Source organism: Oncorhynchus clarkii, chromosome 3, assembly GCF_045791955.1.
Source record: "Oncorhynchus clarkii lewisi isolate Uvic-CL-2024 chromosome 3, UVic_Ocla_1.0, whole genome shotgun sequence".
Taxonomy (NCBI): domain Eukaryota; kingdom Metazoa; phylum Chordata; class Actinopteri; order Salmoniformes; family Salmonidae; genus Oncorhynchus; species Oncorhynchus clarkii.
This window is the reverse complement of record NC_092149.1, coordinates 79322381-79350294: the sequence shown is the minus strand read 5'-3', so window position 1 is coordinate 79350294 and position 27914 is coordinate 79322381. Positions and strand designations below refer to the sequence as shown.

Sequence of the window (27914 nt, the reverse complement as noted above, 5' to 3'; positions counted from 1 at the left end):
TACTAATAATAATATGCATATATTAGCATCTGGGAAGGAGGCAGTTCACTCTGGGCACGCTATTCATCCAAAAGTGAAAATGCTGCCCCCTATTCTAAAGAAGTTTTAAGGGTTGGCTCTCTCATAGGCACCAATGCGGTAGTAGCTTGGTCTGGTCTACTTAGTTCATTGACTGTATATGACTTGTTGTACTACTTGCTGTAGTCAACTATTCTCATTCTCTGATGTAACAAGTCTTTCTTTATTGTAAATGCATTTACTGTAAAAAAAAATAAAAAAAATAATTAAGTATTTATGACAAATCGATGCTTTGGTTTTCACTGTGGACCAATGTTGCAGTATTTACTATACACCAATAGTATGAACATTTATGTTAATATAGTTTCCCAACCTTTTAATGTCTAAAAACAATTCTGTCACTTACAGGCAGGGCTGGACAGTTATTTTACTCCTCGGATTACTGATGAAACTAACAGTTGGCTGCTCCCCGAGGCTCCTCCCACTATCCACACTGGCCTCCAGGTCCCTCAGTTGGAACACGTTATTGATCAATCGGAGGGTCTCTTTCCTCACAGATGCCGATAACAGGAAGTACATCACAGGGTCCAGGCAACTGTTGAGGGTGGAGAGTAACAACACCACTTCATTGGCTTTGTCGAAATTGCCCCTCCAGAAGCAGGAAGTGTCGCTGATCTGGGAGATGACGTAGAACACCGGGACCATGTGATAAGGGACGAAGCAGACGGTAAACAGGAAGAGGACGAAGAACGACTTCCTTGCTGTGCAGGTGTAGCGGGGTGCCTTGGGGAAGTCCGGTTTCTCTCTCGACATCCTCAGCAGCCTGAGGCCGATTTTCCCATAAGACACCACAAGGCAGACAAACACGAGCCAGAACGTGGCAACCAGGAAGAGGTTAAAGTAGGCCTTCCCCTTCGCACGCTGGAAACACCTGGGGGATTCGTAGAAAATAAAATAATTATTTGTGTAATTGTTCAAAATCTGGAACCTACTGAAATAAAGAATATCAACAAAGTTCACCTTGAAAAATAAGGATTATATTTTTTAAACATGAAAAATTAAACCCACTTGTCAGACTCCTCGTTGCCCTCTGAGATGACGATCATGGGTATGACGGAGGCAAGGGCCAGGACCCAGATTGTCCCACAGATGGCGGAGCTCCATCTGGTGGCCTTGAGGTGGTACTGGCCCCTGGCGTCACGCTGGATCTTCAGATAGCGATCCACACTGATTAACCCTAAAAAGGTGATACTGATGTACATGTTCATATAGAAGAGGTTCCCCACTACCTTACAGAGGTTGGGGCCCAGGTCCCAGTGGTTTGCTTTACTGTGGTAGAGCACTCTGAATGGAAGACAAATGACCAGTAGCAGGTCGTCTAAAGCTACGTTGATGAGGAACACTCTGACATAGTTATTTTTGGAGTCAGGATGTTGCCGGTCAGGCCCAAGACGAAGAGGACTGAGTAAAGGACAGCTAGAGGGATCCGGAGGGAGATGTCATCAAGGTGACCGTGCTCCCTGGGGTCAGGGATCATGGGCAAGAGTGTCGTGAAGGTTTTCTCCGTGGTGACGAGTGGGTGGGAGGAGTTGGAAAAGGGAAAGGCAGTGACGAATGGCGGGGAAGATGTTCATCATGATGTCGGTTTCACTCTTCAGTTCTCAGTCCTGCCGGACAAAGTGAAGAAAATACAGTTTCAGCCAGAAACATTGTCTACCTCCTTAAATCAAACAAAAGTCAGCCTGACTGGGGTTTTTGGCGAGTGGGAAGCAGTTGTGTTTTGTTGTAACTCAATTCAGGATTAAGTGAATGTGTTTTTTGGTTCTTCCAGGTAGTTCTCTTGGTTCTTCGCTCTCATTAGTGCTGGTCTGTTTTGATGGCAGGAGGCCAAACTGGACGATTTAGGTCCAGATCAGCAGCTAATCCACTAATCATTCATTAAACATCACTCGGGCACTGAGCACATACTGCCCAGCTGACTGACCACTACTGACTACACTACCGGGCCTATAGGGAAACAAGAGGGGAATAACATAGATTTTTACTTGAATTCTCAAGTGGCTAATTGAGGTAAAACAGTAATTCTGCTCATAGATTATGCATGTACAGTGCCTTGCGAAAGTATTCGGCCCCCTTGAACTTTGCGACCTTTTGCCACATTTCAGGCTTCAAACATAAAGATATAAAACTGTATTTTTTTGTGAAGAATCAACAACAAGTGGGACACAATCATGAAGTGGAACGACATTTATTGGATATTTTAAACTTTTTTAACAAATCAAAAACTGAAAAATTGGGCGTGCAAAATTATTCAGCCCCCTTAAGTTAATACTTTGTAGTGCCACCTTTTGCTGCGATTACAGCTGTAAGTCGCTTGGGGTATGTCTCTATCGGTTTTGCACATCGAGAGACTACATTTTTTTCCCATTCCTCCTTGCAAAACAGCTCAAGCTCAGTGAGGTTGGATGGAGAGCATTTGTGAACAGCAGTTTTCAGTTCTTTCCACAGATTCTCGATTGGATTCAGGTCTGGACTTTGACTTGGCCATTCTAACACCTGGATATGTTTATTTTTGAACCATTCCATTCTAGATTTTGCTTTATGTTTTGGATCATTGTCTTGTTGGAAGACAAATCTCTGTCCCTGTCTCAGGTCTTTTGCAGACTCCATCAGGTTTTCTTCCAGAATGGTCCTGTATTTGGCTCCATCCATCTCCCCATCAATTTTAACCATCTTCCCTGTCCCTGCTGAAGAAAAGCAGGCCCAAACCATGATGCTGCCACCACCATGTTTGACAGTAGGGATGGTGTGTTCAGCTGTGTTGCTTTTACGCCAAACATAACGTTTTGCATTGTTGCCAAAAAGTTCAATTTTGGTTTCATCTGACCAGAGCACCTTCTTCCACATGTTTGGTGTGTCTCCCAGGTGGCTTGTGGCAAACTTTAAACGACACTTTTTATGGATATCTTTAAGAAATGGCTTTCTTCTTGCCACTCTTCCATAAAGGCCAGATTTGTGCAATATACGACTGATTGTTGTCCTATGGACAGAGTCTCCCACCTCAGCTGTAGATCTCTGCAGTTCATCCAGAGTGATCATGGGCCTCTTGGCTGCATCTCTGATCAGTCTTCTCCTTGTATGAGCTGAAAGTTTAGAGGGATGGCCAGGTCTTGGTAGATTTGCAGTGGTCTGATACTCCTTCCATTTCAATATTATCGCTTGCACAGTGCTCCTTGGGATGTTTAAAGCTTGGGAAATCTTTTTGTATCCAAATCCGGCTTTAAACTTCTTCACAACAGTATCTCGGACCTGCCTGGTGTGTTCCTTGTTCTTCATGATGCTCTCTGCGCTTTTAACGGACCTCTGAGACTATCACAGTGCAGGTGCATTTATACGGAGACTTGATTACACGGAGTGGATTGTATTTATCATCATTAGTCATTTAGGTCAACATTGGATCATTCAGAGATCCTCACTGAACTTCTGGAGAGAGTTTGCTGCACTGAAAGTAAAGGGGCTGAATAATTTTGCGCGCCCAATTTTTCAGTTTTTGATTTGTTAAAAAAGTTTGAAATATCCAATAAATGTCGTTCCACTTCATGATTGTGTCCCACTTGTTGTTGATTCTTCACAAAAAAATACAGTTTTATATCTTTATGTTCGAAGCCTGAAATGTGGCAAAAGGTCGCAAAGTTCAAGGGGGCCGAATACTTTCGCAAGGCACTGTATCTACTACACATTGACACATCCTGCCCCAAGCGGGAGGTTTAAAAAATACAGAGTATGTCTTTAATTCAACAACACATTATCACCTTGCAAAATACTTCAGAGACCCGCCAGTTAAACCTTGAAATGGTTGGAAAATATTGTGGTTGGTATTTTGTAGCAGTGTAGTTCCATTACTTTGGGCTCTATCCAGTAAAAGGAAAGAGCTTGCTCTTTGCTCTGTGAGAATGTCATTTGGAATTGACGTAATCAAAGAAACAATGGGTTTGGTTTGAAATAAGAATGGCAACACAATAATTCACAACACAATCTCTCACAGTGTAACGATGGTCGTTGGTGGAATTAGACCAAGATGCAGCGTGGGGTAGGTTAATCATATTCTTTAATGATAACCCGCAAAACATGAAAGAGAGCACCAACGAAACGTACAGCCTTGTAGGGCTCAACAGCAACAATACAAGGACAAGATCCCACAACATAGGTGGGGAAAACAGGCTACCTAAGTATGGTTCTCAATCAGAGACACCACACTCGGCCAAACGCAAAGAAATACAAAACATAGAATGCCCACCCAATTCACACCCTGACCAAACCAAATAGAGACGTAAAAAGGCTCTCTAAGGTCAGGGCGTGACACACAGCACATAAAGAAGGGGATTTTGCCTTACCCTTTAAATCTGGCAACAGCTTTTCATTCAATACACACAGTACTCACCGTGTGAATTGTGTCCATTTGACATGTGGTTTCTCTTCTCTCTTTGTGAATGTGCTTTTGTGGCAAAATATCTCTTTCTCTCTCTCTCAGAGATTAATAGTTCCGCTTTCTTTTCTTAATCCAGTATGTCTTTTATTTCTTAATCCAGTATGTCTTTTATTTCTTAATCCAGTATGTCTTTTATTTCTTAATCCAGTATGTCTTTTATTTTCTTAATCCAGTATGTCTTTTATTTCTTAATCCAGTATGTCTTTTATTTCTTAATCCAGTATGTCTTTTATTTTCTTAATCCAGTATGTCTTTTATTTCTTAATCCAGTATGTATTTTATTTCTTAATCCAGTATGTATTTTATTTCTTAATCCAGTCTGTTTTTTATTTTCTTAATCCAGTCTGTTTTTTATTTTCTTAATCCAGTCTGTTTTTATTTTCTTAATCCAGTCTGTTTTTATTTTCTTAATCCAGTCTGTTTTTTATTTTCTTAATCCAGTATGTCTTTTATTTCTTAATCCAGTCTGTTTTGCTCTAGCTCTTTCTCCCTCTTTCTTAGAAAAGAGGAGCTGTTCCAAATAGATGGCTGTAGTCGAAGGTTCCAGTTCTTTAGGTTCTCTTCTTTAGAACCCACAGTATCTGCTGTTCTTCCACTCTCTCTTTCCTCTCCTCTGCTTTGCAGCCTTCAGTTGTGCTCTAGTCTCGAACGCTGTGAAACGTTAAAGTGCAGAATCTGATGAGGGCTCAGCCCACTGCTGATTACACATGCTAGAGCAACCACCAACAGCACAGACCGCCAATACACACTAATTATACAGCATACCTGAAGTATGCATATTAGTTATATATAACCGCGATTGCAGATATTTTTTGTGCTGTGTCCCACCTACAGCCTTTCTAATGTCATTGAGACCTTCTATGTTATCGAAACAATGTTTTAGTAGCCACTATGGTTCAAGCATCAGCCCAGTTTTAATCTACCACCCAGTACTAACCGTAACCTAACCCTTGGTCCAACCCACCATTTTGAGAAAAACAAAAAAATGGAATACTAAATAGAGACAAAAGTAACTTTGTGTCTGTGTTGAAAATGAGACCTGAGTTTGTGTTGCGATCGTTGTCCTTGTATGAGAATATTGAAACGTATGTGTGGGTTCTTCATTGGAGCGAGTCTTCAAACAGCTGGTAGTGAAAGCAGCACTGTCTTCGATGTATAGGTTTCTTTAATGATGTTTTAATGGCTGTAGCGGTCTAGGGCTAATGGCTAGGGCTGTGGCGGTCTAGGGCTAATGGCTAGGGCTGTAGCGGTCTAGGGCTAATGGCTAGGGCTGTGGCGGTCTAGGGCTAATGGCTAGGGCTGTGGCGGTCTAGGGCTAATGGCTAGGGCTGTGGCGGTCTAGGGCTAATGGCTAGGGCTGTGGCGGTCTAGGGCTAATGGCTAGGGCTGTGGCGGTCTAGGGCTAATGGCTAGGACTGTGGCGGTCTAGGGCTAATGGCTAGGGCTGTGGCGGTCTAGGGCTAATGGCTAGGACTGTGGCGGTCTAGAGCTAATGGCTAGGGCTGTGGCGGTCTAGGGCTAATGGCTAGGGCTGTGGCGGTCTAGGGCTAATGGCTAGGGCTGTGGCGGTCTAGGGCTAATGGCTAGGGCCGTGGCGGTCTAGGGCTAATGGCTAGGGTCGTGGCGGTCTAGGGCTAATGGCTAGGGCCGTGGCGGTCTAGGGCTAATGGCTAGGACTGTGGCGGTCTAGGGCAAATGGCTAGGGCTGTGGCGATCTAGGGCTAATGGCTAGGGCTGTGGCGGTCTAGGGCTAACGGCTAGGGCTGTGGCGGTCATGACATTTTGTCAGGCGGTGATTGTCATGCAAATAACTTCCGGACTTACACTAATTGACCGTTAATTAACATAAACACAGTTTGCATCTCCTAGCTTCCACACGTAGCATACAAGCCACTGATGTGGACCTTTAGAACATCTACATTTTAAAAAGTATAATAAATCCATTTAATATAGCCTACACAATTTTTATTTTTGACAGGTCTAAAGAACCATGATATGAAGAAAATGTCAGAGGAAGGCCCAAAAAATTGTCATAGACTCCAGTAACCCAAGTCATAGACTGTTCTCTCTGCTACCACACGGCAAGTGGTACCGGAGCACCAAGTCTAGGACCAAAAGGCTCCTTAACAGCTTCTACCCCCAAGCCATAAGACTGCTGAACAATTAATCAAATGGCCACCCTGTCTATTGAGACCCCCCCCCCCCCCCCCTATTTGTTTTTACACTGCTGCTACTCGCTGTTTATTATCTATGCATAGTCACTTTACCCCTACCTACATGTACAAATTACTTAGACTAATCTGTACCCCCGCACATTGACTCGGTACCAGTTCCCCTGTATATAGCCTCGTTATTGTTAATTTATTGTGTTACTTTTTTATTCTTTTTTACTTTTGTTTATTTGGTAAATATTTTCTTAACTCTTTCTTGAACTACACTGTTGGTTAAGGGCTTGTAAGTAAGCATTTCACGGTAAAGTCTACACTGTTGGTTAAGGGCTTGTAAGTGAGCATTTCACGGTAAAGTCTACACTGTTGGTTAAGGGCTTGTAAGTCAGCATTTCACGGTAAAGTCTACACTGTTGGTTAAGGGCTTGTAAGTCAGCATTTCACTGTAAAGTCTACACTGTTGGTTAAGGGCTTGTAAGTGAGCATTTCACTGTAAAGTCTACACTGTTGGTTAAGGGCTTGTAAGTCAGCATTTCACTGTAAAGTCTACACTGTTGGTTAAGGGCTTGTAAGTGAGCATTTCACTGTAAAGTCTACACTGTTGGTTAAGGGCTTGTCAGTGAGCATTTCACTGTAAAGTCTACACTGTTGGTTAAGGGCTTGTAAGTGAGCATTTCACTGTAAAGTCTACACTGTTGGTTAAGGGCTTGTAAGTGAGCATTTCACTGTAAAGTCTACACTGTTGGTTAAGGGCTTGTAAGTGAGCATTTCACTGTAAAGTCTACACTGTTGGTTAAGGGCTTGTAAGTGAGCATTTCACTGTAAAGTCTACACTGTTGGTTAAGGGCTTGTAAGTCAGCATTTCACTGTAAAGTCTACACTGTTGGTTAAGGGCTTGTAAGTCAGCATTTCACTGTAAAGTCTACACTGTTGGTTAAGGGCTTGTAAGTGAGCATTTCACTGTAAAGTCTACACTGTTGGTTAAGGGCTTGTAAGTCAGCATTTCACTGTAAAGTCTACACTGTTGGTTAAGGGCTTGTAAGTGAGCATTTCACTGTAAAGTCTACACTGTTGGTTAAGGGCTTGTAAGTCAGCATTTCACTGTAAAGTCTACACTGTTGGTTAAGGGCTTGTAAGTGAGCATTTCACTGTAAAGTCTACACTGTTGGTTAAGGGCTTGTAAGTCAGCATTTCACTGTAAAGTCTACACTGTTGGTTAAGGGCTTGTAAGTGAGCATTTAACGGTAAAGTCTACACTGTTGGTTAAGGGCTTGTAAGTAAGCATTTCACGGTAAAGTCTACACTGTTGGTTAAGGGCTTGTAAGTGAGCATTTCACGGTAAAGTCTACACTGTTGGTTAAGGACTTGTAAGTGAGCATTTCACTGTAAGGACGACACTTGTTGTGTTCGGCGCATGTGACAAATAAAGTTTGATTTGATGTAGCCTATTTCTCAAGAACAGAATAACATATTCTGAGTTGTACTTATGTTAGGCCCTGATCGGGCTATGCCATATGGCTGTGGGCTACACTAGTTCATTTAGCAGACAAGATTTGCTTAGAACTCTGTGGCATTATTTTTATTTTACAATATGATGAATACAACTGAACATAGCTGAGTAAAATAGAAAGGATATTTTCCCAAAATGTTTTCTGAGGGAATGCGCACATGCGGCTATTCTGTGTTGAGTGGTTAACAAAGAATCAGGTCCTCCTATATGCTTAGTTTAGAGTTATTTATGCAACTGTAGTTGCATATAAATGTTAGGTTATACAGTGCATTCATAAAGTATTGAGACCCCTTGACTTTTTCCACATTTTGTAACGTTACAGCCTTATTCTAAGATGGATTCCAAAAAAAATTCCTTTCAATCTACACAATACCCCATAATGACAATGCAAAAATCGTTTTTAGAAATGTATGCAAATGTTGTTGTTTTTTAATTTAAACGGAAATATCACATTTACATAAGTATGCATAAGTATGCAGATCCTTTAGTCAGTGCTTTGTTAAAGCACCTTTGGCAGCGATTACAGCCTCAAGTCTTCTTGGGTATGACACTAAAAGCTTGGCACACCTGTATTTGTGGAGTTTCTCCCATTATTCTCTGCAGATCCTCTTAAGCTCTGTCAGGGGAGCGTCACTGCATAGCTATTTTCAGGTCTCTCCAGAGATGTTCGATCGTGTTCAAGTCCGGCCTCTGGCTGGGCCACTCAAGGACATTCATAATCTTGTCCTGAAGCCACTCCTGCGTTGTCTTGGCTGTGTGCTTAGAGTTCTTGTCCTGTTGGAAGGTGAACCTGTCGCCCCATGTCTGAGGTCCTGAGTGCTCTGGAGCAGGTTTTCATCAAGGATCTTTTTGTACTTTGCTCCGTTCATCTTTCCCTTGATCCTAACTAGTCTCACAGTCCCTGCCGCTGAAAAACATCCCCACAGCATGATGCTGCCACCACCATTCTTCACCGTAGGGATGGTGCCTGGTTTCCTCCAGACGTGATGCTTGGCATTCAGGCCAAAGAGTTCAATCTTGGTTTCATCAGACTAAAGAATCTTGTTTCTCATGGTCTTAGAGTCCTTTACGTAACTTTTGGCAAACTCCAAGCAGGCTTTTATGTGCCTTTTTACTGAGGAGTGGCTTCCGTCTGGCCACTCTACCATAAAGGCCTGATTGGTGGAGTGCTGCAGAGATGGTCCTTCTGGAATGTTCTCCCATCTCCACAGAGGAACTCTGTCAGAGTGAACATCTGGTTCTTGGTCTCCCCCGATTGCTCAGTTTGGCCGGGCGGCCACCTCTAGGAGTCTTTGTGGTTCCAAACTTCTTCCATTTAAGAATGATGGAGGCCACTGTGTTCTTGGGGACCTTCAATGCTGCAGAATTTTTTTGGTACTCTTCCCCAGATCGGTGCCTCGACACAATCCTGTCTCTGAGCTCTACGGACAATTCCTTCGACCTCAGGGCTTGGTTTTTGCTCTGACATGCATTGTCAACTGTGGGACCTTATTGTGTGTAGATTGATGAGGATTTTCATTTTATCTAATCAATTTTAGAATAAGGTTGTAAAGTAACAAAATGTGGAAAAGGGGAAGGGATCTGAATACTTTCCGAAAGCACTGTATATTATAGTAGCTACTGTATTCTATAAAATAATTTATACATGTTCTCTCTCTCTCTCTCTCTTCCCCCCCCCCCCCACCCCACCCCCACCCCACCATCCAGCCCCATTGTGTCCTCCTGGCGTCTAAAGAGAACAGTGCTCCAGTGAAGCTGGGAGGGTTTGGCGTGGCCATCCAACTGGGAGAGTCAGGACTGGTGGCTGGAGGTAAGCAACGCAATGCATGCTGGAAATGTCTGGCTGTCAGGCTCTGTCCAAGATCCACACTAGCATACCACATGGAATGAAGAAGAATGTACTGGCGCCATGTCTTCTAAATGGTATGCTAGTGTGGATATTGTAAAAGAGGCTATATCGTGTTTACAGATGTAGGATCTTAGTTTGATTACCCTGATGGAAGATAACTTTTGTGCAATGCAGGAAATGTAAAACCTGTAGTGTATTTGAGGTTTAAAAAGGCTTATGTTTGTAATTTCCACCTTGAAATTTCAGACTTGATTTTCCCATACAAGCAATGTACCAACCCCTAGAAAAATGTCCATTAATTACAATCCACATAATAATTTACATTTCCTCTTGGTGCAGGACTATTTTCCTGCTGTTGCAAACTGGCTCAAGATCTCACACCTGTATGTTCCAATATCCACACTAGTATACCATTTAGAATGCATGGCCAGTATCATAGCTTCTCACTTCTCGCTCTGCTTTCTCAAAAACAGAAATGCTACAACCTTTGTCAACGTAATCTGTACTTGCAAACTTGTACTTTTCATATTTTTTCTGCTGTTTGTACAAACATTTCAGACATGGGACAGAGAGTATCTGGGCCTTCATGGGTTCATTAATAATACAACCAAATAAATGGGAAATATTGGCACCATCTAATCGGACAAACTTTGGGGTGAACTATCTCTTCAATGTCTTTGCCACATGTACCAGCTGTATGAATTAATTGTTAAGTTAACATCACCTTTAAATGAGTGTTTTAACAGCAGCCAAGATAAACATACACACTGTGCTCCACAGTGCTATCCATTCACACTGACTCAGGAAGAACTAGAAATGTATCTTCAACCCTGTAATGCATTACTCATATCAATGACATATATAAGCTTTCTTCAGACAATGGTTTGACTAGGTGACCCAATAACCCAACTTCCTCTTACTAACCACGACTCTGTTGTTCGTCTGAACAGTTCCCTATGTGTTTTAACTTGAAAGTGAGAATGTTGAGCCAGTAACTGAAAGGTCACTGGTTTGAATACCTGATGTGTCCTTGAGCAAAGCACGTACCTCCAGAGGCGTCGTATGGCTGACCCTGTAAAACAATACATTTCAAAATCAAATCAAATGTATTTGTCACATACACATGGTTAGCAGATGTTAATGCGAGTGTAGCGAAATGCTTGTGCTTCTAGTTCCGACCATGCAGTAATATCTAACAAGTAATCTAACCTAACAATTTCACAACTACCTTATACACACAAGTGTAAAGGAATTAATTAGAATATGTACATAAAAATATATGAATGAGTGATAGGCAAGAACGGCATAGGCAAGATGCAGTAGATGGTATAGAGTACAGTATATACATATGAGATGAGTAATGTAGGGTATGTAAACATTATATAAAGTGGCATTGTTAAAGTGGCTAGTGATACAGTTATTACCTCAATGTTTCCATTATTAAAGTGGCTAGAGTTGAGTCAGTATGTTGGCAGCAGCCACTCAATGTTAGTGGAGGCTGTTTAACAGTCTGATGGCGTTGAGATAGAAGCTGTTTTTCAGTCTCTCGGTCCCAGCTTTGAATCACATTTACTGACCTCGCCTTCTGAATGATAGCGGGGTGAACAGGCAGTGGCTGGGGTGGTTGTTGTCCTTGATGATCTTTATGGCCTTCCTGTGACATCGGGTGGTGTAGGTGTCCTGGAGGGCAGGTAGTTTTGCCTCCGGTGATGCGTTGTGCAGACCTCACTACCCTCTGGAGAACCTTACGGTTGTGGGCGGAGCAGTTGCCGTACCAGGAGGTGATACAGCCCGACAGGATGCTCTCGATTGTGCATCTGTAAAAGTTTGTGAGTGTTTATGGTGACAAGCCAAATTTCTTCAGCCTCCTGAGGTTGAAGAGGTGCTGCTGCACCTTCTTCACCACGCTGTCTGTGTGGGTGGACCAATTCAGTTTGTCCGTGATGTGTACGCAGAGGAACTTAAAACTTTCCACCCTCTCCACTACTGTCCTGTTGATGTGGATAGGGGGGTGCTCCCTCTGCTGCTTTCTGAAGTCCACGATCATCTCCTTTGTTTTGTTGACATTGAGTGTGAGGTTTTTATCCTGATACCACACTCCGAAGGCCTTCATCTTCTCGTCATTGTTGGTAATCAAGCCTACCACTGTAGTGTCGTCTGCAAACTTGATGATTGAGTTGGAGGTGTGCATGGCCACGCAGTCATGGGTGAACAGGGAGTACAGGAGAGGGCTGAGAACGCACCCTTGTGGGGCCCCAGTGTTTAGGATCAGCGGGGTGGAGATGTTGTTACCTACCCTCACCACCTGGGGGTGGCCCGTCAGGAAGTCCAGGACCCAGTTGCACAGGGCGGGGTCGAGACCCAGGGTCTCGAGCTTAATGACGAGTTTGGAGGGTACTATGGTGTTAAATGCTGAGCTGTAGTCGATGAACAGCATTCTTACATAGGTATTCCTCTTGTCCATGTGGATTAGGGCAGTGTGCAGTGTGATTGCGATTGCGTCATCTGTGGACCTATTAGGGCGATAAGCAAATTAGAATGTGGGTCTAGGATGTCAGGTAGGGTGGAGGTGATATGGTCCTTGACTAGTCTCTCAAAGCACTTCATGATGACTGAAGTGAGTACTACGTGGCGGTAGTCATTTAGCTCAGTTACCTTGTCTTTCTTGGGAACAGGAACAATGGTGGCCCTCTTGAAGCATGTGGGAACAGCAGACTGGGATAAGGATTGATTGAATATGTCCGTAAACACACCAGCCAGCTGGTCTGTGCATGCTCTGAGGACGCGGCTGGGGATGCCGTCCGGGCCTGCAGCCTTGCGAGAGTTAACACGTTTAAATATTTTACTCACGTTGGCTGCAGTGAAGGAGAGTCCGCAGGTTTTAATAGCGGGCTGTGTCAGTGGCACTGTATTGTCCTCAAAGCGAGCAAAGAAGCTGTTTAGTTTGTCTGGGAGCAACACATCATGGTCCGCAACGGGGCTGGTTTTCTTTTGTAGTCCGTGATTGACTGTAGACCCTGCCACATACCTCTCGTGTCTGAGCCGTTGAATTGTGACTCTACTTTGTCTCTATACTGACGCTTAGCTTGTTTGATTGCCTTGCGGAGAGAACAGCTACACTGTATTCGGTCATGTTTCCGGTCACCTTGCTCTGATTAAAAGCAGTGGTTCGCGCTTTCAGTTTGCGCAAATGCTGCCATCAATCCACGGTTTCAGGATGGGGAATGTTTTAATAGGTGCTGTGGGTACAACATCACCGATGCACTTGCTATTAAACTCGCTCACCGAATCAGCGTATTCATCAATGTTGTTGTTCGACGCTATGTGGAACATATCCCAGTCCACGTTATTGAAGCAATCTTGACGCGTGGAATCCGATTGGTCGGACCAGCGTTGAACAGACCTGAGCACGGGTGCTTCCTGTTTTAGTTTCTGTCTATAGCCTGGGAGCAACAAAATGGAATCGTGGTCAGCTTTTCCGAAAGGAGGGCGGTGGAGGGCCTTATATGCGTCGCAGAAGTTAGAATAACAATGATCCAGGGTTTTGCCAGCCCGGGTCGCGCAATCGATATGCTGTTAAATTTAGGGAGCCTTTTTTTCAGATTAGCCTTGTTAAAATCCCCAGCTACAATACTTATCCTCTGCAGCATAGGTAAATCTGGGTCTTCTTTTCCTGTGGCGGTGCTCATGAGAGCCAGTTTCATCGTAGCGCTTGATGGTTTTTGCGACTGCACTTTTGACTGACCTTCATGTCTTAAAGTAGTAATGGACTGTTGTTTCTCTTTGTTTATTTGAGCTGTTCTTGCCATAATATGGACTTGGTCTTACCAAATTCTGTATTCTACCCCTACCTTGTCACAACACAACTGATTGGCTCAAACGCATTGAGAAGGAAAGAAATTCCACAAATGAACTTTTAACAAGGCACACCTGTTAAAAGTTCTGCAAAGGGTGGCTACTTTGAAGCATCTCAAAAGTAAAATATATTTTTATTTTTATTCACTATTATTTGACAATGTAGAATTTAAAACATTAAAATTAAGAGAAACCCTTGAATGAGTAGGTGTAAGCAAATTGTTGATTGGTACAGTACATACGTACATACTTACATGTATGTATCTCCTGAGTGGCGCAGCTGTCTAAGGCACTGCTTCTCAGTGCTAGAGGTGTCACTGCAGTCCCTGGTTCGATTCCGGTATGTATCCCAACCGGCCGTGATTGGGAATCCCATAGGGCGGCGCACAATTGGCCCAGCGTCTTCCGGGTTAGGGTTTGGCTGGGGTAGGCCGTCGTTGTAAATAAGAATTTGTTCTTAACTGACTTGCCTAGTTAGTAAAGGTTAAATAAATCAAATAAAAATACATACAGACCAACAAACATACATACATATTGTATTTCTCTCTCTCCCCTCCCAGGTCGTGTAGGCACGCCCCATTTCATGGCCCCAGAGGTGGTGAAGAGGGAACCGTATGGGAAGCCTGTAGATGTGTGGGGCTGTGGAGTCATCCTGTTCATCCTGCTATCTGGCTGCCTGCCATTCTACGGTACTAAGGAACGCCTGTTCGAAGCCATCTGCAGGGGAAAATACAAGGTAGTAGTTGATTTACAAAACGCCAATAACACTGCTCAGTGTACCTACAGTATGGTATTAGTAGCCTTATCCTGAAAGTGTGTGTGTGTGTGTGTGTGTGTGTGTGTGTCTCCAGCTGAACCCCAGGCATTGGGGACATATCTCTGAGAGTGCTAAGGACCTGGTGAGACGGATGCTCATGCTAGATCCTGCAGAGAGAATCACTGTCTACGAGGCACTCAACCACCCCTGGCTCAAGGTACACACACACACACACATATATATACATACACACACACACATACACATATGTACACACACAAAAACACACTTTCTTCAACCACCCCAATGTAGGCACACACATAATGACTTCTTGGGCTAGTGATAGGCTAGTAAAGTGTGTGTGTGTGTGTGTGTGTGTGTGTGTGTGTGTGCGTGCGTGTGTGTGTTGATCAGGAGAGAGACCGTTATGCCTATAAGATCCACCTGCTAGAGACGGTGGAACAGCTGAGGAAGTTCAACGCCAGGAGAAAGCTCAAGGTTAGCTCCACAAATTCTACTTTCCTTTTCTAGTTGGAATGACAATATGAGTGTTATTGTTTTGGAACGTTTGGTGCTAAAATGGAGGACGGTTTATCTAACTGTCTGTGTCTGTCTCAGGGAGCCGTACTGGCAGCAGTCTCCAGTCACAAGTTTAACTCCTTTTATGGAGACCCACCAGAGGAGATGCCTGACTTCCCTGAAGACCCCACATCCTCAGGTAGAAGGAACACACACACACACACACACACACACACACACACACACACTGACACACATACATAAACAAACACACACCTACACACACCAACACACACACAGAGACACATCAACACAGACACACCCATGACAACAAAGCTGTTAACACAGCGAGGTGAAAATCCAGAGACACTACTATCATTCAGGAAGAGGCAGTCCAGGGGCCTCCCGAGTGGCGTAGCAGTCTAAGAGGTCCAGGGGCCTCCCGAGTGGCGTAGCAGTCTAAGAGGCGTTACTAAGGTCCAGGGGCCTCCCGAGTGGCGTAGCAGTCTAAGAGGCGTTACTAAGGTCCAGGGGCCTCCCGAGTGGCGTAGCAGTCTAAGAGGCGTTACTAAGGTTCTAGGGTTCATATCCCGGGCTGTCCCACAACCGGCCGTGGTCGGGAGTCCTATAGTACGGCGCACAATTGGCCCAGCGTCGTCCGAGTTAGGGGAGGGTTTGGCCCAGCATCGTCCGAGTTAGGGGAGGGTTTGGCCCAGCGTCGTTCGGGTTAGGGGAGGGTTTGGCCCAGCGTCGTTCGGGTTAGGGGAGGGTTTGACCCAGCGTCGTTCGGGTTAGGGGAGGGTTTGGCCCAGCGTCGTTCGTGTTAGGGGAGGGTTTGGCCCAGCGTCGTTCGGGTTAGGGGAGGGTTTGGCCCAGCGTCGTTCGGGTTAGGGGAGGGTTTGGCCAGTGAGGCTTTACTTGACTCTTCGTGCTCTAGCGACTCCTTGTGGCGGGCCTGGTGCCTGCGGGCTGACCCCAGATACCAGTTGAACGGTCAATGATGAGCCAAGATCAAAAAAGGGGGGTAAAAATAATAAAAAAGGAAGAGGCAGTCCTGTGTCCTATGAGGTTTTGTCTTTTTCAAGGTGTTGTTATCACAAAGAAAGTATCTCTGTTATCATCTATGCATAAGTCACTTTAATAACTCTATCCACATGTATATGTTACCTCGATTACCTTGACTGACCGGTGCCCCCACACATTGACTCTGTACTGGTACCCCCTGTATATAACCTCCACATTGACTCTGTACCGGTACCCCCTGTATATAGCCTCCACATTGACTCTGTACCGGTACCCCCTGTATATAGCCTCCACATTGACTCTGTACTGGTACCTCCTGTATATAGTCTCCACATTGACTCTGTACCGGTACCCCCTGTATATAGCCTCCACATTGACTCTGTACTGGTACCCCCTGTATATAGCCTCCACATTGACTCTGTACTGGTACCCCCTGGATATAGCCTCCACATTGACTCTGTACTGGTACCCCCTGTATATAGCCTCCACATTGACTCTGTACTGGTACCCCCTGTATATAGCCTCCACATTGACTCTGTACTGGTACCCCCTGTATATAGCCTCCACATTGACTCTGTACTGGTACCCCCTGTATATAGTCTCCACATTGACTCTGTACTGGTACCCCCTGTATATAGCCTCCACATTGACTCTGTACTGGTACCCCCTGTATATAGTCTCCACATTGACTCTGTACTGGTACCCCCTGTATATAGCCTCCACATTGACTCTGTACTGGTAACCCCTGTATATAGCCTCCACATTGACTCTGTACTGGTACCCCCTGTATATAGTCTCCACATTGACTCTGTACCGTAATACCCTGTATATTGCCTCCACATTGACTCTGTACTGGTACCCCCTGTATATAGCCTCCACATTGACTCTGTACTGGTACCCCCTGGATATAGCCTCCACATTGACTCTGTACTGGTACCCCCTGTATATAGCCTCCACATTGACTCTGTACTGGTACCCCCTGTATATAGCCTCCACATTGACTCTGTACTGGTACCCCCTGTATATAGCCTCCACATTGACTCTGTACTGGTACCCCCTGTATATAGTCTCCACATTGACTCTGTACTGGTACCCCCTGTATATAGCCTCCACATTGACTCTGTACTGGTACCCCCTGTATATAGTCTCCACATTGACTCTGTACTGGTACCCCCTGTATATAGCCTCCACATTGACTCTGTACTGGTAACCCCTGTATATAGCCTCCACATTGACTCTGTACTGGTACCCCCCTGGATATAGCCTCCACATTGACTCTGTACTGGTACCCCCCTGGATATAGCCTCCACATTGACTCTGTACTGGTACCCCCCTGGATATAGCCTCCACATTGACTCTGTACTGGTACCCCCTGTATATAGCCTCCACATTGACTCTGTACCAGTACCCCCTGTATATAGCCTCCACATTGACTCTGTACCGGTACCCCCTGTATATAGCCTCCACATTGACTCTGTACCAGTACCCCCTGGATATAGCCTCCACATTGACTCTGTACTGGTACCCCCCTGGATATAGCCTCCACATTGACTCTGTACTGGTACCCCCCTGGATATAGCCTCCACATTGACTCTGTACCGGTACCCCCTGTATATAGCCTAACTATTGTTATTTTACTGATGCTCTTTAATTATTTGTTACTTTTATTTCTTATTTTTTCTTTTCTTTTTTTCTCTTAAAACTGCATTGTTGGTTAAGAGCTTGTAATTAAGCATTCCATTGTTGTATTCAGCGCATGTGACAAATAAGTTTGATTTGATTTTTGTCTAGTAACCTAACTCTTACACAGGTTTCTCAAACTTCAGTCCTGGACTGGGTACTGTACTGGGCATGCAGGCTTTTGTTCCAGCCCATCAGTAATACACCTGATTTAAAAAAAATCTATAAATCATTGTCTCTAGACTGAAGAACATGATTAGTTGATCATTTAAACAAGGTGTGTTACAGCAGGAGTGGAGTCTCTAACCTCTGACACAGTACTGCTGTTATTTAAGTCAATTCAGCATCTCAGAAATCTTTGGGTGGTCTGCACTGTTTAGTCAGGGAATGTTTTCAGAGAATGTTTCAGGGAATGTTTTCAGTGAATGTTTCAGGGAATGTTTTCAGATAATGTTTTCAGGGAATGTTTTCCGGGAATGTTTTCAGAGAATGTTTCAGGGAATGTTTTCAGTGAATGTTTCAGGGAATGTTTTCAGATAATGTTTTCAGGGAATGTTTTCCGGGAATGTTTTCAGAGAATGTTTCAGGGAATGTTTTCACAGAATGTTTTCAGGGAATGTTTTCAGGGAATGTTTTCAGGGAATGTTTTCATGGAATGTTTTCAGGGAATGTTTTCAGGGAATGTTTTCAGGGAATGTTTTCAGGGAATGTTTTCAGGGAATGTTTTCAGAGAATGTTTCAGTAAATGTTTCAGCCACGATTCCAGTTCTTATTTACCATTTTTGTGTCCATGTAGTGTAATGTAGTCCCTCTATGAGAATGACATGTAATCTGTAATGTGATTGTGTTGTTTGTGTTAATGCTGCCATGGTGATAGGACTACTAGTAGCAGAACGTAGGTATCCCTCCTCTAGGTATATACTGCTCTGTGTGTCTGTTCTCTAACTGTCTGTGTTGTCCCTAGTTCTCTAGCAGTAAACTCTAAAATAGTTCATGAGCAGTCAACTCTTAGATAGTTCTCTAGCAGTCATCTCTGAGATAGTTCTCTAGCAGTCAACTCCGAGATAGTTCTCTAGCAGTCAACTCTTAGATAGTTCTCTAGCAGTCAACTCTTAGATAGTTCTCTAGCAGTCAACTCTGAGATAGTTCTCTAGCAGTCAACTCTGAGATAGTTCTCTAGCAGTCAACTCTGAGATAGTTCTCTAGCAGTCAACTCTTAGTTCTCTACCAGTCAACTTGGAGATAGTTCTTTAGCAGTCAACTCTGAGACAGTTCTCTAGCAGTCAACTCTGAGATAGTTCTCTAGCAGTCAACTCTGAGATAGTTCTCTAGCAGTCAACTCTTAGTTCTCTACCAGTCAACTTGGAGATAGTTCTCTAGCAGTCAACTCTGAGATAGTTCTCTAGCAGTCAACTCTGAGATAGTTCTCTAGCAGTCAACTCTGAGATAGTTCTCTAGCAGTCAACTCTTAGTTCTCTACCAGTCAACTTGGAGATAGTTCTTTAGCAGTCAACTCGGAGACAGTTCTCTACCAGTCAACTCTGAGATAGTTCTCTAGCAGTCAACTCTGAGATAGTTCACCAGCAGTCAACTCTGAGATAGTTCTCTAGCAGTCAACTCTGAGATAGTTCTCTAGCAGTCAACTCTGAGATAGTTCTCTAGCAGTCAACTCTTAGTTCTCTACCAGTCAACTTGGAGATAGTTCTCTAGCAGTCAACTCTGAGATAGTTCTCTAGCAGTCAACTCTGAGATAGTTCTCTAGCAGTCAACTCTGAGATAGTTCTCTAGCAGTCAACTCTTAGTTCTCTACCAGTCAACTTGGAGATAGTTCTTTAGCAGTCAACTCGGAGACAGTTCTCTACCAGTCAACTCTGAGATAGTTCTCTAGCAGTCAACTCTGAGATAGTTCACCAGCAGTCAACTCTGAGATAGTTCTCTAGCAGTCACCTCTGAGATAGTTCTCCAGCAGTCAACTCTGAGATAGTTTTCCAGCAGTCAACTCTGAGATAGTTCTCTAGCAGTCAACTCTGAGATAGTTCTCTAGCAGTCAACTCTGAGATAGTTCTCTAGCAGTCAACTCTGAGATAGTTCTCTAGCAGTCAACTCTGAGATAGTTCTCTAGCAGTCAACTCTGAGATAGTTCACCAGCAGTCAACTCTGAGATAGTTCTCTAGCAGTCACCTCTGAGATAGTTCTCCAGCAGTCAACTCTGAGATAGTTTTCCAGCAGTCAACTCTGAGATAGTTCTCTAGCAGTCAACTCTGAGATAGTTCTCTAGCAGTCAACTCTGAGATAGTTCTCTAGCAGTCAACTCTGAGATAGTTCTCCAGCAGTCAACTCTGAGATAGTTCTCTAGCAGTCAACTCTGAGATAGTTTTCCAGCAGTCAACTCTGAGATAGTTCTCTAGCAGTCAACTCTGAGATAGTTCTCTAGCAGTCAACTCTGAGATAGTTCTCTAGCAGTCAACTCTAAGATAGTTCTCTAGCAGTCAACTCTGAGATAGTTCTCTAGCAGTCAACTCTGAGATAGTTCTCCAGCAGTCAACTCTGAGATAGTTCTCTAGCAGTCAACTCTGAGATAGTTTTCCAGCAGTCAACTCTGAGATAGTTCTCTAGCAGTCAACTCTGAGATAGTTCTCTAGCAGTCAACTCTGAGATAGTTCTCTAGCAGTCAACTCTGAGATAGTTCTCTAGCAGTCAACTCTGAGATAGTTCTCTAGCAGTCAACTCTGAGATAGTTCTCTAGCAGTCAACTCTGAGATAGTTCTCCAGCAGTCAACTCTGAGATAGTTCTCTAGCAGTCAACTCTGAGATAGTTCTCCAGCAGTCAACTCTGAGATAGTTCTCTAGCAGTCAACTCTGAGATAGTTTTCCAGCAGTCAACTCTGAGATAGTTCTCCAGCAGTCAACTCTGAGATAGTTCTCCAGCAGTCAACTCTGAGATAGTTCTCCAGCAGTCAACTCTGAGATGGTTCTCCAGCAGTCAACTCTGAGATAGTTCTCCAGCAGTCAACTCTGAGATAGTTCTCCAGCAGTCAACTCTGAGATGGTTCTCCAGCAGTCAACTCTGAGATGGTTCTCCAGCAGTCAACTCTGAGATAGTTCTCCAGCAGTCAACTCTGAGATAGTTCTCCAGCAGTCAACTCTGAGATAGTTCTCCAGCAGTCAACTCTGAGATAGTTCTCCAGCAGTCAACTCTGAGATGGTTCTCCAGCAGTCAACTCTGAGATAGTTCTCTAGCAGTCAACTCTGAGATAGTTCTCCAGCAGTCAACTCTGAGATAGTTCTCTAGCAGTCAACTCTGAGATGGTTCTCCAGCAGTCAACTCTGAGATGGTTCTCCAGCAGTCAACTCTGAGATGGTTCTCCAGCAGTCAACTCTGAGATGGTTCTCCAGCAGTCAACTCTGAGATGGACCTCTAGCAGTCAACTCTGAGATAGTTCTCTAGCAGTCAACTCTGAGATAGTTCTCTAGCAGTCAACTCTGAGATAGTTCTCCAGCAGTCAACTCTGAGACAGTTCTCTACCAGTCAACTCTGAGATAGTTCTCCAGCAGTCAACTCTGAGATAGTTCTCTAGCAGTCAACTCTGAGATAGTTCTCTACCAGTCAACTCTGAGATAGTTCTCCAGCAGTCAACTCTGAGATAGTTCTCTAGCAGTCAACTCTGAGATAGTTCTCTAGCAGTCAACTCTGAGATAGTTCTCCAGCAGTCAACTCTGAGACAGTTCTCTACCAGTCAACTCTGAGATAGTTCTCTAGCAGTCAACTCTGAGATAGTTCTCTACCAGTCAACTCTGAGACAGTTCTCTACCAGTCAACTCTGAGACAGTTCTCTACCAGTCAACTCTGAGATAGTTCTCCAGCAGTCAACTCTGAGATAGTTCTCTACCAGTCAACTCTGAGATAGTTCTCTGGCAGTCAACTCTGAGATAGTTCTCTAGCAGTCAACTCTGAGATAGTTCTCTAGCAGTCAACTCTGAGACAGTTCTCTACCAGTCAACTCTGAGATAGTTCTCCAGCAGTCAACTCTGAGATAGTTCTCCAGCAGTCAACTCTGAGATAGTTCTCTACCAGTCAACTCTGAGATAGTTCTCCAGCAGTCAACTCTGAGATAGTTCTCCAGCAGTCAACTCTGAGATAGTTCTCCAGCAGTCAACTCTGAGATAGTTCTCCAGCAGTCAACTCTGAGATAGTTCTCTACCAGTCAACTCTGAGATAGTTCTCCAGCAGTCAACTCTGAGATAGTTCTCCAGCAGTCAACTCTGAGATAGTTCTCCAGCAGTCAACTCTGAGATAGTTCTCCAGCAGTCAACTCTGAGATAGTTCTCCAGCAGTCAACTCTGAGATAGTTCTCTACCAGTCAACTCTGAGATAGTTCTCCAGCAGTCAACTCTGAGATAGTTCTCTAGCAGTCAACTCTGAGATAGTTCTCTAGCAGTCAACTCTGAGATAGTTCTCTAGCAGTCAACTCTGAGATAGTTCTCTAGCAGTCAACTCTGAGATAGTTCTCCAGCAGTCAACTCTGAGATAGTTCTCTAGCAGTCAACTCTGAGATAGTTCTCCAGCAGTCAACTCTGAGATAGTTCTCTAGCAGTCAACTCTGAGATAGTTTTCCAGCAGTCAACTCTGAGATAGTTCTCCAGCAGTCAACTCTGAGATAGTTCTCCAGCAGTCAACTCTGAGATAGTTCTCCAGCAGTCAACTCTGAGATGGTTCTCCAGCAGTCAACTCTGAGATAGTTCTCCAGCAGTCAACTCTGAGATAGTTCTCCAGCAGTCAACTCTGAGATGGTTCTCCAGCAGTCAACTCTGAGATAGTTCTCCAGCAGTCAACTCTGAGATAGTTCTCCAGCAGTCAACTCTGAGATAGTTCTCCAGCAGTCAACTCTGAGATAGTTCTCCAGCAGTCAACTCTGAGATAGTTCTCCAGCAGTCAACTCTGAGATGGTTCTCCAGCAGTCAACTCTGAGATAGTTCTCTAGCAGTCAACTCTGAGATAGTTCTCCAGCAGTCAACTCTGAGATAGTTCTCTAGCAGTCAACTCTGAGATGGTTCTCCAGCAGTCAACTCTGAGATGGTTCTCCAGCAGTCAACTCTGAGATGGTTCTCCAGCAGTCAACTCTGAGATGGTTCTCCAGCAGTCAACTCTGAGATGGACCTCTAGCAGTCAACTCTGAGATAGTTCTCTAGCAGTCAACTCTGAGATAGTTCTCTAGCAGTCAACTCTGAGATAGTTCTCCAGCAGTCAACTCTGAGACAGTTCTCTACCAGTCAACTCTGAGATAGTTCTCCAGCAGTCAACTCTGAGATAGTTCTCTAGCAGTCAACTCTGAGATAGTTCTCTACCAGTCAATTCTGAGATAGTTCTCCAGCAGTCAACTCTGAGATAGTTCTCTAGCAGTCAACTCTGAGATAGTTCTCTAGCAGTCAACTCTGAGATAGTTCTCCAGCAGTCAACTCTGAGACAGTTCTCTACCAGTCAACTCTGAGATAGTTCTCTAGCAGTCAACTCTGAGATAGTTCTCTACCAGTCAACTCTGAGACAGTTCTCTACCAGTCAACTCTGAGACAGTTCTCTACCAGTCAACTCTGAGATAGTTCTCCAGCAGTCAACTCTGAGATAGTTCTCTACCAGTCAACTCTGAGATAGTTCTCTAGCAGTCAACTCTGAGATAGTTCTCTACCAGTCAACTCTGAGATAGTTCTCTAGCAGTCAACTCTGAGACAGTTCTCTACCAGTCAACTCTGAGATAGTTCTCCAGCAGTCAACTCTGAGATAGTTCTCCAGCAGTCAACTCTGAGATAGTTCTCTACCAGTCAACTCTGAGATAGTTCTCCAGCAGTCAACTCTGAGATAGTTCTCCAGCAGTCAACTCTGAGATAGTTCTCCAGCAGTCAACTCTGAGATGGTTCTCCAGCAGTCAACTCTGAGATAGTTCTCCAGCAGTCAACTCTGAGATAGTTCTCCAGCAGTCAACTCTGAGATGGTTCTCCAGCAGTCAACTCTGAGATGGTTCTCCAGCAGTCAACTCTGAGATAGTTCTCCAGCAGTCAACTCTGAGATAGTTCTCCAGCAGTCAACTCTGAGATAGTTCTCCAGCAGTCAACTCTGAGATAGTTCTCCAGCAGTCAACTCTGAGATGGTTCTCCAGCAGTCAACTCTGAGATAGTTCTCTAGCAGTCAACTCTGAGATAGTTCTCCAGCAGTCAACTCTGAGATAGTTCTCTAGCAGTCAACTCTGAGATGGTTCTCCAGCAGTCAACTCTGAGATGGTTCTCCAGCAGTCAACTCTGAGATGGTTCTCCAGCAGTCAACTCTGAGATGGTTCTCCAGCAGTCAACTCTGAGATGGACCTCTAGCAGTCAACTCTGAGATAGTTCTCTAGCAGTCAACTCTGAGATAGTTCTCTAGCAGTCAACTCTGAGATAGTTCTCCAGCAGTCAACTCTGAGACAGTTCTCTACCAGTCAACTCTGAGATAGTTCTCCAGCAGTCAACTCTGAGATAGTTCTCTAGCAGTCAACTCTGAGATAGTTCTCTACCAGTCAACTCTGAGATAGTTCTCCAGCAGTCAACTCTGAGATAGTTCTCTAGCAGTCAACTCTGAGATAGTTCTCTAGCAGTCAACTCTGAGATAGTTCTCCAGCAGTCAACTCTGAGACAGTTCTCTACCAGTCAACTCTGAGATAGTTCTCTAGCAGTCAACTCTGAGATAGTTCTCTACCAGTCAACTCTGAGACAGTTCTCTACCAGTCAACTCTGAGACAGTTCTCTACCAGTCAACTCTGAGATAGTTCTCCAGCAGTCAACTCTGAGATAGTTCTCTACCAGTCAACTCTGAGATAGTTCTCTGGCAGTCAACTCTGAGATAGTTCTCTAGCAGTCAACTCTGAGATAGTTCTCTAGCAGTCAACTCTGAGACAGTTCTCTACCAGTCAACTCTGAGATAGTTCTCCAGCAGTCAACTCTGAGATAGTTCTCCAGCAGTCAACTCTGAGATAGTTCTCTACCAGTCAACTCTGAGATAGTTCTCCAGCAGTCAACTCTGAGATAGTTCTCCAGCAGTCAACTCTGAGATAGTTCTCCAGCAGTCAACTCTGAGATAGTTCTCCAGCAGTCAACTCTGAGATAGTTCTCTACCAGTCAACTCTGAGATAGTTCTCCAGCAGTCAACTCTGAGATAGTTCTCCAGCAGTCAACTCTGAGATAGTTCTCCAGCAGTCAACTCTGAGATAGTTCTCCAGCAGTCAACTCTGAGATAGTTCTCCAGCAGTCAACTCTGAGATAGTTCTCTACCAGTCAACTCTGAGATAGTTCTCCAGCAGTCAACTCTGAGATAGTTCTCTAGCAGTCAACTCTGAGATAGTTCTCTAGCAGTCAACTCTGAGATAGTTCTCTAGCAGTCAACTCTGAGATAGTTCTCTAGCAGTCAACTCTGAGATAGTTCTCCAGCAGTCAACTCTGAGATAGTTCTCTAGCAGTCAACTCTGAGATAGTTCTCCAGCAGTCAACTCTGAGATAGTTCTCTAGCAGTCAACTCTGAGATAGTTTTCCAGCAGTCAACTCTGAGATAGTTCTCCAGCAGTCAACTCTGAGATAGTTCTCCAGCAGTCAACTCTGAGATGGTTCTCCAGCAGTCAACTCTGAGATAGTTCTCCAGCAGTCAACTCTGAGATAGTTCTCCAGCAGTCAACTCTGAGATGGTTCTCCAGCAGTCAACTCTGAGATAGTTCTCCAGCAGTCAACTCTGAGATAGTTCTCCAGCAGTCAACTCTGAGATAGTTCTCCAGCAGTCAACTCTGAGATAGTTCTCCAGCAGTCAACTCTGAGATAGTTCTCCAGCAGTCAACTCTGAGATGGTTCTCCAGCAGTCAACTCTGAGATAGTTCTCTAGCAGTCAACTCTGAGATAGTTCTCCAGCAGTCAACTCTGAGATAGTTCTCTAGCAGTCAACTCTGAGATGGTTCTCCAGCAGTCAACTCTGAGATGGTTCTCCAGCAGTCAACTCTGAGATGGTTCTCCAGCAGTCAACTCTGAGATGGTTCTCCAGCAGTCAACTCTGAGATGGACCTCTAGCAGTCAACTCTGAGATAGTTCTCTAGCAGTCAACTCTGAGATAGTTCTCTAGCAGTCAACTCTGAGATAGTTCTCCAGCAGTCAACTCTGAGACAGTTCTCTACCAGTCAACTCTGAGATAGTTCTCCAGCAGTCAACTCTGAGATAGTTCTCTAGCAGTCAACTCTGAGATAGTTCTCTACCAGTCAATTCTGAGATAGTTCTCCAGCAGTCAACTCTGAGATAGTTCTCTAGCAGTCAACTCTGAGATAGTTCTCTAGCAGTCAACTCTGAGATAGTTCTCCAGCAGTCAACTCTGAGACAGTTCTCTACCAGTCAACTCTGAGATAGTTCTCTAGCAGTCAACTCTGAGATAGTTCTCTACCAGTCAACTCTGAGACAGTTCTCTACCAGTCAACTCTGAGACAGTTCTCTACCAGTCAACTCTGAGATAGTTCTCCAGCAGTCAACTCTGAGATAGTTCTCTACCAGTCAACTCTGAGATAGTTCTCTAGCAGTCAACTCTGAGATAGTTCTCTAGCAGTCAACTCTGAGATAGTTCTCTAGCAGTCAACTCTGAGACAGTTCTCTACCAGTCAACTCTGAGATAGTTCTCCAGCAGTCAACTCTGAGATAGTTCTCCAGCAGTCAACTCTGAGATAGTTCTCTACCAGTCAACTCTGAGATAGTTCTCCAGCAGTCAACTCTGAGATAGTTCTCCAGCAGTCAACTCTGAGATAGTTCTCCAGCAGTCAACTCTGAGATAGTTCTCCAGCAGTCAACTCTGAGATAGTTCTCTACCAGTCAACTCTGAGATAGTTCTCCAGCAGTCAACTCTGAGATAGTTCTCCAGCAGTCAACTCTGAGATAGTTCTCCAGCAGTCAACTCTGAGATAGTTCTCCAGCAGTCAACTCTGAGATAGTTCTCCAGCAGTCAACTCTGAGATAGTTCTCCAGCAGTCAACTCTGAGATAGTTCTCTACCAGTCAACTCTGAGATAGTTCCCTACCAGTCAACTCTGAGATAGTTCTCTACCAGTCAACTCTGAGACAGTTCTCTACCAGTCAACTCTGAGATAGTTCTCTACCAGTCAACTCTGAGATAGTTCTCTACCAGTCAACTCTGAGATAGTTCTCTACCAGTCAACTCTGAGATAGTTCTCTACCAGTCAACTCTGAGATAGTTCTCTACCAGTCAACTCTGAGATAGTTCTCTACCAGTCAACTCTGAGATAGTTCTCTACCAGTCAACTCTGAGATAGTTCTCTACCAGTCAACTCTGAGATAGTTCTCTACCAGTCATCTCTGAGACAGTTCTCTACCAGTCATCTCTGAGACAGTTCTCTACCAGTCAACTCTGAGATAGTTCTCCAGCAGTCAACTCTGAGATAGTTCTCCAGCAGTCAACTCTGAGATAGTTCTCCAGCAGTCAACTCTGAGATAGTTCTCCAGCAGTCAACTCTGAGATAGTTCTCCAGCAGTCAACTCTGAGATAGTTCTCCAGCAGTCAACTCTGAGATAGTTCTCCAGCAGTCAACTCTGAGATAGTTCTCCAGCAGTCAACTCTGAGATAGTTCTCCAGCAGTCAACTCTGAGATAGTTCTCCAGCAGTCAACTCTGAGATAGTTCTCTACCAGTCAACTCTGAGATAGTTCTCTACCAGTCAACTCTGAGATAGTTCTCTACCAGTCAACTCTGAGATAGTTCTCTACCAGTCAACTCTGAGATAGTTCTCTACCAGTCAACTCTGAGATAGTTCTCTACCAGTCAACTCTGAGATAGTTCTCTACCAGTCAACTCTGAGATAGTTCTCTACCAGTCAACTCTGAGATAGTTCTCTACCAGTCAACTCTGAGATAGTTCTCTACCAGTCATCTCTGAGACAGTTCTCTACCAGTCAACTCTGAGACAGTTCTCTACCAGTCAACTCTGAGACAGTTCTCTACCAGTCAACTCTGAGACAGTTCTCTACCAGTCAACTCTGAGATAGTT

At 44.3% G+C, this 27914-nt stretch overlaps 1 protein-coding gene and 1 pseudogene across 20 annotated transcripts in view; one reads left to right on the top strand and one right to left on the bottom strand.

Annotated features, from left to right (window-relative positions):
- Positions 1-27914, top strand: part of LOC139405484 (peripheral plasma membrane protein CASK-like) — a 190505-nt gene that overhangs the window by 77368 nt on the left and 85223 nt on the right. For 8 of the 20 annotated variants that reach the window (XM_071147835.1, XM_071147842.1, XM_071147837.1 and 5 more), the window contains exons 5-10: positions 9893-9995; positions 14450-14628; positions 14741-14863; positions 15061-15144; positions 15265-15364; positions 18746-18763. In XM_071147835.1, coding sequence (XP_071003936.1) covers positions 9893-9995; positions 14450-14628; positions 14741-14863; positions 15061-15144; positions 15265-15364; positions 18746-18763 — 607 coding nt within the window. The remainder of the gene's footprint in view (positions 1-9892; positions 9996-14449; positions 14629-14740; positions 14864-15060; positions 15145-15264; positions 15365-18745; positions 18764-27914) is intronic. The other 12 variants (XM_071147836.1, XM_071147843.1, XM_071147839.1 and 9 more) reach the window with 3 other exon arrangements.
- Positions 421-1555, bottom strand: LOC139405563 (probable G-protein coupled receptor 34; annotated as a pseudogene).